This window comes from Patella vulgata, chromosome 1, assembly GCF_932274485.2.
Source record: "Patella vulgata chromosome 1, xgPatVulg1.2, whole genome shotgun sequence".
NCBI lineage: Eukaryota > Metazoa > Mollusca > Gastropoda > Patellidae > Patella > Patella vulgata.
Window position 1 is genome coordinate 8,309,569 of NC_065879.2, and position 10,568 is coordinate 8,320,136.

The 10,568-nt window shown below is 38.6% G+C and overlaps 1 protein-coding gene across 1 annotated transcript in view; it reads left to right on the forward strand.

The window, feature by feature from the left end:
- Positions 1–7,246, forward strand: part of LOC126808459 (probable serine/threonine-protein kinase nek3) — a 38,433-nt gene extending 31,187 nt beyond the window's left edge. Inside the window, exons 12-19 of the mRNA XM_056103243.1 lie at positions 174–277; positions 1,122–1,188; positions 2,114–2,196; positions 2,922–3,028; positions 4,096–4,218; positions 5,240–5,341; positions 6,169–6,277; positions 7,227–7,246. Of these exons, the coding sequence (XP_055959218.1) occupies positions 174–277; positions 1,122–1,188; positions 2,114–2,196; positions 2,922–3,028; positions 4,096–4,218; positions 5,240–5,341; positions 6,169–6,277; positions 7,227–7,246 (715 nt within the window). The remainder of the gene's footprint in view (positions 1–173; positions 278–1,121; positions 1,189–2,113; positions 2,197–2,921; positions 3,029–4,095; positions 4,219–5,239; positions 5,342–6,168; positions 6,278–7,226) is intronic.
- The last annotated feature ends 3,322 nt before the right edge of the window (positions 7,247–10,568 follow it).

Genomic DNA, 10,568 nt, shown 5'->3' on the forward strand with positions numbered 1-10,568 from the left:
TCGTCAGATCTTCATGTAGTGTAGGTTATCGAAAAAGAAAAAAAACGAACGAAATATAGATCTGTATTTTAATCAGATTGCGCTTTCACTACTCGCTTGTAAAATAAAAGAAATGAATATTTAATTAAAATGGCAATCTTTATTGATCAAATTGTTATGTAAATATTTTTCAGTAGTATAGCAAAGATGTCCTTATTAGGTGGATATAAAGAGAAAGGAAGTGAGAAAGAGACACCTGGTGTCAAATATTCTTTAGGATCAAAAACTATTTCTTTAGGTAAATCAAATTGTACTCATTTAGAACATTGCTTACTAACCTTAGGTCTGTGAAAATTAGAAGTTTCCTGAAAAACCAAAAGAGGTTTGTGGGCAGTCCACGTGGGTTCATGAAAAAGTAAAGTTCGGTATGAAAATATTGGTATTTGGATGTTGAATTCCAGTAGTAGATTTCATTTAAAAAAACAGTAATGGTCATCATCTTTCTATGGGTTGGGAGCCACGGTGGCTAAGTGGGTAAGACACTGGCTCGCTAGCTTGGAGGTTGGGTGTTCAATCCCTGCATTGGCCGAGAATGTTCATCAGGATTTTGCGACGTGATTTCCCCTTGTGAGTGATGCAGGAAGGAGGGTCTGACAAGTACATTTGGATGGGATGAAAAACCGAAGTCCCATGTATACATTGGCATGTACATAAAAGATCCCTTGGCAGTTAGAATTCGATATAAGAGTAGGCCATAGTGCCGCTGCCTGGACTAAATTTCCCTCATAGCACACTGTATGATGTATGTCTGTCTTCATTAGCCCAGTCGGAGCAGAACAGTAGGACGTTAAACCCGATTTCATTTCTATGGGTTGATCCACCATAACATTGCTTCTAGACATGTATTAATAATATCAATGAAAAAGACAAATCAGTGCCGGACAAAATAACAGGCAAAAGAGGTTTTGTGCCTGACAAAGCCTGAATCTGTGCCTGACATTGTCTGTGACAGGTGCCTTATTTCCAGGCTTGAGAGTTGGCTTTTAGAATTGTTAGTTATAAATAACCTTGTCTTCAAGATATTTATGTTCTTTGAAAGTTAGCTCTAGTCAGCTTTATTAAAAGTGAATTTATTTCAACAGATAGTTTACCCAGTGGACCAGATAAAAAGACCTTACAGAAAATACTGGATAATTTGGGACAAGAAAGGTGAGATTTATTCTGATATATGGTCTATACTATATACCGCAAAAACACCGGAAAACTACCGGAAAACACCATGTTATACTGAATCCCGGAAAACACCGGAAAAACATTAAATACCGGAAAACACACTGAATACCGGAAACCAACCTAAATAGGTAACCCGGAGAAGGGCTATAATATAAACCAGAAACTTATCCTAACCCAGGCACACAGAGGACCAGGCTCCCGGTTATCTATTTAGGGTGCCAGTCTCCGGGTTACCTATTTAGGGTATTTTCCGGTATTTAGTGTGTTTTCCGGTATTTAGTAGTTTCCGGTATTCAGTACAAAATGGTGTTTTCCGATTGTTTTCCGGTATATAGTATTGCCCTGATATATTAAACTGATCATCATTTGCATTTTTCGAATAATATCCATTTTTTACGGCTTGATTTTTATTTAAGAAAACCAAACCAAAATATATCAACAGTAGATAATCTCTTGATTTGGATTAAGTCAGATTAAAAAAAAAATTATTGGTGAAGTTGGCTGATTTTGATCATATCCTAAATATGCTCATTCTTTATATATTTGTAAATACTGAATGGAATTGAAACTATTCTTGGGCCATTATTCCTTTTAGGGAGGTTCGATGGCTGAATGGTTAGAGCGTGCGAGTTGTATGTTGCGATCTGTCATTGAATCAAATGGTGTGGTTTAGATTCCCCGATTGTATTTGACAAGGAGTAGGGTCGAATGCTCTCTCCTCTCTCTCTCTCTCTCTCTCTCTCTGTCTCTCTCAATATTCCTTTTAGAAATTCAACTATCAGAATATTATTGTTTGCAAGAAATTCAAAATCCCTCAAATGACCACCAGAGACCTGAGATTGACACTTGTAATCGTTTATTAGATATACAATGTATAAGAAAATGTATTTTTGAATTTCAGACCAAAGAAATATCGTAACTTAAGTAAATCATTATATCAACCAGCATATGATGGCGAGGTAGAAAAGTGTATTTATATACTGAGTAAGTCAAACAGTTTTATCAAACTTTGTATACACATCAACCTCATTAAAATACAGATCATATTTCGTTTCGTTTTTTATAGTTCAAACTTGCGTTTTACTTGTCTTTACTGTCTGGAAGAGTTGTTATATAAACGGCATTCTGGTTGATGTGAGAAATTAGCCGATGACACGGTCTGCTATGGCAAGTTATTGGCATGCTATGCATGGAACTGTGGATATCCTACTAGAAACAGCAACATTGATCGGGTAATCAAATGTCTGACGTCATAGGGTCAAAAGCTGCTTGTATGACCCCTGATGCAACCTCCCACTACATCTGGTCAGATCTTCATGCTGTGGAGGTCATCGAAAGTATAAAAAAAAAACGAAACGAAATATAGATCTGTATTTGAATTAGATTGTATACACATCAACTTAGATTATAATAGTTGTACCTTTTCCTAATTCGTTGCAGAAAAATATTTCATTTACCTTTTGCAAATTAGAAATTTCTCCGATTTAATCATCTTTGTGTTTCCATGGAAACAATTTTGTCTTAGGTTTTTGTTATACAAGGGTACTGGGTATTGACAACCATATTCTTGCTCATTCTCCTTTTTCAGGAAACACTGCAATTAAATCATTTAAGTTCTATTTATAAACGCTCTAAAAAGAATTAAAAGTTCATTCAAGTCTTTCTTAAACGTGTAATTCAAAATAATGGGTTGTATCTTTATTTTTCAGTGGATGGGTCGGATCCAAATCAACGTTATAGTGAGCATGAAGATCAGACAGCCATACATGCAGCAGCTAATAGTGGTCATCTTGCTATTGTTCATATTCTTGTACAGGTATTGTCACTTAATAAAACTTGTTACGCTCCAAGGGGTGAGTGGGGGTTGGATGGATGAATGGTTAGCACGTGCGCGTTGTATCATAAGCTCTGATATTGACTCAACTAGCGTGGTTTTGAATCCCCGGTTGTACGTGACAAGGAGTAGGGTCGCCTGTCCAACCTTGTGGGTTTTCTGTGGGTCCTCTTGTTTCCTTCCACTGCAAAAGACTGCAAGAGAATTATTGAAATAAAATTGAACCATATGTTAGTCCCGAAATGAACTAGTTTGTGTCGAGTGGATGTTAAACCCCATTTCTCTCTCTTATTTAATAAAACTTGTTATGCTTCATTCTATGTCAAAGGGGGGGGTTGATGGCTGAATGGTTAGCGTGCGCGCGCTGTATCATAAAGTCTGTCATTGAGTCGACTGGCGTGGTTTCGAATCCCCGGTTGTACGTGGCAAGGACTAGGGTCGCCTGTCAAACCTCGTGGGTTTTCTCCGGGTACTCCGGTTTCCTCCCACTGCTAAAGACCCCTACGCGCAAGCGATTTATGTAAATAAAATTAAACCATATGTTAGTCCCGAAATGACCTAGTTTGTGTCGAGTGGACGTTAAACCCCATATCTCTCTCTCTCTCATTCTATGTCAAATTTGGGATTACATTAAATGTTTAGATGTGCTCAGTTGTTGATGAATGAGACGCGTGTACTTATGCTGATAGAACCCTTGACATTTAGAATTCAAACTAAGAGAAGGCCAGAATGCCACTATCTGCGCAAAACTTCCATCTTAAAGCACTACATGGTGTGGACATCTGATATTGTACAAAACTTGATAACATAAATTATAAACAAGTCACAATTCTATTGAATAGAATTACTGCTTATTACTGAGCGACGTTTCGACTTCTCTAGTCATTATCAAGCAATGGCTAGAAAAGCCAAGTCGAAACATCGCTCAGTAATTTTGACCTGTATATTCCAGTTTAATTACAAAATGCTATTGAAACAATTTAACATAAATTATGCTTGTAATAGTTCCATACCATAATTTTATGTGTTTATTTTGTTATTTTCTACAGTGTGGAGCTGTTGTACATATACAGGATAAAACGTTAAGAACACCATTAATGTGTGCTACAGAGAATGATAATAAATCTATCATACAATATCTAGTTAACGCTGGGGCATCTGTTGATGATAGGGTAAGTAAAATAATAAATCTATTATACAATATCTAGTAATATAAAAAATCTCATACAATATCTAGATAATGCTGGGGCTTCTGTTGATGATGGGGTCGGTAGTTATTGATAGTAAAGAATGATACTAGCAGGCTTGGAAATATTGGTTTTTGAAATAGTATCTGACATTTTCAACTGAATCTGTGCCTGACTTTGTCTGTGGCAGGTGCCCTATTTCCAGTCTTGGATACTAGTTAATGCTGGAGCATCTGTTGATGATAGTAGACAATGATAATAAATCTATCATACAATATCTTGATAATGCTATCTGATTGGATTTCTATTTATACACAGTATTTATGTTCATGAGTCTAGTGGTGTGTTTGCGATTACCCACTTGTATGTGACAAGACGTAGGGTCCCCTGTCCAACCTCGTAGGTTTTCTCCTCATCCTCTCGTTTCCTCCCACTGCTGAAGGCCCCTACGTGCTAGCAAATTATTGAGATAAAATTGAACCATGTGTTAGTGCCGAAATGACCTAGTTTGTGTCGAGTGGACATGAAACTCTCTCTGTCACAAAGTACATAGCGTCTTTCTTACCTTTTCATGTAACCCAAGTAGTTGATATTTACTAAAGGGTTAAGCCGGGGAATTACGCACTTCAAAATAAGCTCTAAGTGAAATGTATTTTAGATCTGTTATAAGAATTAAAGATACATTATGTATGATTCAGATAAAGAGCTATGCATTCTTGCTATAATAGTTCGAAAATAGATAATATAAAATGAATAATTTGAAAATTTCATTCAAGTTATTCTATTGCGAGCGAAGATATTAGCTTAAATCAAAATATGGCTGAACTGTACTAATCTATTTAATATCGGAGAAATTCGATGCCATCGAGAGTTGATTATGGTCTGGATAAGTTAATTAATGTCTAATTAATAATTTAGATAACATTACAGACCTAAAGAAAGACCTGCAATAGGCAGATTTAGCTCTTGCATAATGTTTGTTTAATATATGATGTATATTTTGTAGGGAGAAGATGGTATGACTGTATTACATTATGCTGCTAAGTTAGGAAGTATGGCTGTTATACAATATCTAGTAGAAGTTAGAAAAATGAGTGTTAACATCACTGTAAGTCATTCTAACGGAATAATACCTGAAATAGCTTTATTTAACGCCCACTTCCACCGAGGTGATATTGCAGACAAAATAATATTTATAGTACAGCCTTTCAAACCTATGGGGAACCACAGTGGCTGAGCGAGTAAAACACTGGCTCGCTAGTCTGCAGGTTTCGGATTGCTCCCAGTGTTGGCCAGGAAAGTTCATCAGGATTTTGGGCGTGGTTTCGCCCTTGTAAGTGGTACAGGTCGGAGGGCATGACGAGAACAGCTGTCATTCGAATGGGACAGGACGGAGGGCCAGTCAAGAACAGCTGTCTAGTCGTTCGGATGGGACAAAAAATGAGGTCCTGTGTACACATTGGTATGCATGTAAAAGATCCTTTGGCATATAAGAGAAGGCAGTAGCGCCGCTGTTCGGGCAAAATAGTGCCGCTGTCTGGGCAAAATTCCCCTCATAACACACTGTATGGCGTATGTCCGTCTTCATTAGACAAGTCAGAGCAGAACAGCAGGACGTTAAACCTTGATATAATCATACAGGCATGTTTACTTAATAGTAAGTGTAAATGGACAGCGACTATCAACAAATACAAGCTGTAAATGGATTCTCCCTCATTCAAGTCATGTGACAAACAAGGCCGATACAAATTCTCACAGCATTGGGTAGTTATATGATATGAATATGATTTGAAGCAAACTTTTGATGGATTAATAATATATTTTTAATCCACATATATCATTAAATCACAGATTTTATATGTAAGAAGGCATGAGGAATTAAACGGCATATAAGTTAAGCTATATTTAATGTAACATATTGTTGTGAATTTACAGGATGACGGAGGATGGACACCAATGATCTGGGCTGCCGAGTCAAAGTATGTTGATACTGTTCGTTACTTAATGTCACATGGTGCAGATCCAGGCATGAAAGATGATGTAAGTAATTTTATAATGATGCTATACGTTACTATCTTACTTTCTATTAAACATTTTCTAAAGTATTACAGCAAAGTCATCATACAGAGATTGGAACATGATTATGCACAAGAACTAAGCTTCTAATTGACCTAGAATATTTAAGCGAGAGAGAGATGGAGAGGGGGGGGGGGGGAAGGAGATAGAGAGTTTAACATTCATTCACTGACACAAACAAGGTCAATTCGGAACTAACATGGTTCAATTTTATTTCAATAATTCGCTTGCGCGTAAGGGTCTTTAGCAGTGAGAGGAAACCAGAGGACCTGAAGAAACCCCACGAGGTTGAACAGGTGACCCTACTCCTTGTCAAACGTACAACCGGGGAATCGAAACCAGGCCAATAACAGACCTTACGATACAACACGCACGCAGTAACCTGCCATTCAACCACCCTAAAACTTGGTGTAAAAATTTGATTATCTTGACTTGAGTTGGATGATGAATATTTTCTGGGCTAGACAACTGTACGTCTGGCTGTCTGTTAGTCATCGTTTTTGGAGGGAGGAGGGAGACATCAGCCTTGCTGTTGGCTTTTTGTATATGGGATGATATAGGTGCTGTTGGGTTTTTAGTGAAAATAAAGTTTCTCAGTGTCTATAATTGCTGTGATTTCTATTTCCAGGAAGAAAACACTGGCCTACACTGGGCAGCATATGCTGGGAGTGTTGATATTATTAACTTGGTTCTATCTGCTGGATGTGAAATAAACGTGCCTAATGAACATGGTGATAGACCTCTGTAAGTTGATAGTTTGATTTAATTCTGTTTTATCTCTCTGGAGGGTGGTCAGGATTTTGTCTTCCTTCTTTCAGGGAAAGCATCAGAAAGAGCAGGGGACTGTTAATATGGGTTAGTCTGACCATTTTGCCATTTTGGGACACTTTAACTCTGTTTGTTGCTAAATGAGGTAGAATGTTCAAATTTGGTGTAGATTTCTTTACATGGTATTAAGTAGTGTTGGGTCATGTTAACACAATGGTTTCATTACATCAATACCTCGACCAAGTTCAGTAATGAGTGATAAGCGATTTCCTTGATTGATGCTTTATAAAAATATAAAGGCGCAAATAATTAATTTATTTTGGGTTTGATGCAGGGGACATCAGCCTAACTGTTGGCTTGTTGTATATTAATTAAATATCATGACTAACAAATTTATTTTGAAGAGTTGGGGGATGCATGAACGTAGCTTGAATTTATTTTGTTTTCTATTTGTAGACATATTGCAGCCCGTAGATCTCATTATGAATGTGTGGTGTAAGTATGTTTAAATTATTAAAAATTTCATTAAGATAATCATCTTCTTGGAGAACGCTAGATCGGCGACGGTCCTGCACATTTTAGCACATATGACGTCATATGCGGATGTGGTTTCGATTCTCCCGTTGTACGGTTGTACGTGACAAGGAGTAGGGTTGCCTGTCCAACCTCGTGGGTTTTCTCCAGGTCCTCTGGTTTTCTCCCACTGCTAAACCCCTATGCGCAAGCGAATTATTGAAAAAAATTATACTAAATGTTAGTCCCGAAATGACCTAGTTTGTGTCAAGTGGGGTTAAACTCTCTCTCTTTCTCTCTCTCTCTTCCCTTATAAAATGGAATATGAATTTAAAATCTGTATTATTTCTTTAGATTATTATTAGCACGAGGAGCAGACGTAGAAGTGAAGAATAATGAAGGTGAAACGCCATTAACAGTTTGTTTAGATCAGACGTCACCAACATGGATGGCTCTAAAGGTCAACAAACAGCTGAAGGGTTTTGCTGCTAAGCGTCTCGGTAGATCGGAAAAACTACTTCACAGGTAAACTCTTCTAGTCTTGGGTCTGCGTATATCATTAGTTAAAACAATATTTTATTCAATAAACTCAATCGGATTGGCTGTTAAAGATCCCTGGACAGTTGGAAATCGAAATAATAGATGTCCGAGCAAAAGTAAGACATTAAATTTCTGAGTTTATTGTGACTTATGTTCACATTACCTAGACCAGTTGGTGCAGAAAAGTAGGATGTTCAACCCTGTTTTATTTCTTAACCCTTTGGATACCGACACCATGAACAACACATTAGCCTGCCAGGGTAAAAATGGACCAAAATATTGTTTTTGTAATACTATGACCCCTCAGGACCCGAGCATCAGATAAAAACGGATAGAATGTCATGACTAGAATACTGAGAAGCCGGTATGTCAGCTGCCACAGGTACCTGTTTGTTACTGATTGGTCAAACAGGTACCCATGGCGGCTTGTACTCAGTGAAATGGCATCTGGGCCACTCGGGTCCAAAGAGTTAAGACAGAAAGGTAAGCATCTAATGGGTACATCAACTTTAGTTACTTGAGTTAATAATGTTTGAACTCTTTCTGGTTATTTTAATTTCAGAGATGTGTCTTTGGGTCGTGAAAGGAATCCAATAGCCTGTGTTAATGCTGTAGATGATGAATCATTCCCCACAGATTATCTATATATTATAGAGAACGTAGAAACATCGCCGTTAAATATCAACAGAGTTATAACTAGTTTACAGGTAAGACTGGATAATAGTGCAACTTGATAAATAGTTCAATAAACAGTTTACAGTTAAGACTGGATAATAGTACAACTTGATAAATAGTTCAATAAACAGTTTACAGGTAGGACCTGGATAATAGTACAACTTGATAAATAGTTGAATATCAACAGTTATAACTAGTTTACAAGTAAGACTGGATAATATACTATTCAAAAAAAGTAGGGGATATTTGATTTTTAAGTGTTATTAAAGTCACCTAATGAAACTGACGAAGAAACAAATGACAAAATGAAATGAAGTTCACATTCATCGATTTATTCCAAATGATCGTTAGACTAAGTAAGGCACAGACTGACCATTATAAGGGTAAAATGATACCCGGGGTCAAACAGCAAAGTTACCACAGCATCACAACCAAGTCAGTAACGGGTAAATCCTCCTCTGTTTGCCAAACAAGCATTGATCCGACGTGGCATACTCCTAATGAGACGTCTAAGGTCATTTTGGTCCAGATTGTCCCATTCCTGTTGCAACGCAGCAGCAAGTTCTTGGACATTGGCAGGACGTTGTTGACGTTGACGTAACCTCTGTCCAAGCATGTCCCAGACATGCTCGATGGGGGAGAGGTCGGGACTCAGTGCTGGCCAAGGTAATGTGGTGATGTTCTGTTGTTGGAGGTAACCTGTAACGATCCTGGCCCTGTGACATCTTGCGTTGTCATCCTGGAAGATGAAACGGCGGCCATGACGTCGTGCGAACGGCACAACATGGACTGCCAAGATGTTGGCCCGGTAGTACTGGCCTGTAACACGCACTGCAACAACATGTAAAGCCGTTCTTCCAGCAACAGTGATGCCTCCCCACACCATAACAGAACCACCCCCAAATCGATCATGTCTGATGACGTTAACGTCTTGGAAGCGCTCGTTTCGACGACGCCACACCCTCCTACGTCTGTCCAAAAAATCAACAGTGAACCTTGACTCATCTGAAAACATCACATTGCTCCAGCGTCGATTATCCCAGTGTTGACGATCCCTACACCAACGACGTCTTGCCTGAATGTGATGATCTCTCAAACAAGGGATCACGCGAGGACGTCGGGCGCGAAGGTGACCCCTATGCAGTCGATTCCGAATCGTCTGGCCACTCACTCTCACACCAGTGTCTGTTTGAAGACGAGCGCTGATCTGATTTGCTGTGATGACACGATTTCTCAAGGCCAAGGTACGGATAAATCGATCCTGGGCTTGAGTTGTCGCCCTTGGTCGACCTGAGCGTGGTCTGTCCTGTACAGATTGTGTATCACGGTATCTGGACCATAGCCTGCTTATGACAGACTGAGAAACATTCATCGTCCGCGCCACAACCGCCTGTGTTGTGCCGATCTGTAGCATGCCAAGGGCACGTAACCTTTCATTTTGGGTAAGCCAACGCATATCAAAATTTGTTTTCTGGTCACTAAAACAATTAAACTGATGTTTCCACCCTGGAATTCAATGCCACAATGACTGTAACATTCAAAGTCAGAGTCGTGCAAATCTTAGGTTGGACCCCCATGATGATCCCAAGCATCACCTGCATTCCATGCGGTAGCTATTGGTGCGTTTGGGCGTCACATGTAACTGGAAATGTTTCTTCTGTTAGGTTCTATAGTGACTTTTTTCGTAGTCATTTGCATATTTTAGTATTATGCCCCCAAAATCAAATATCCCCTACTTTTTTTGAATAGTATAGTACAACTTG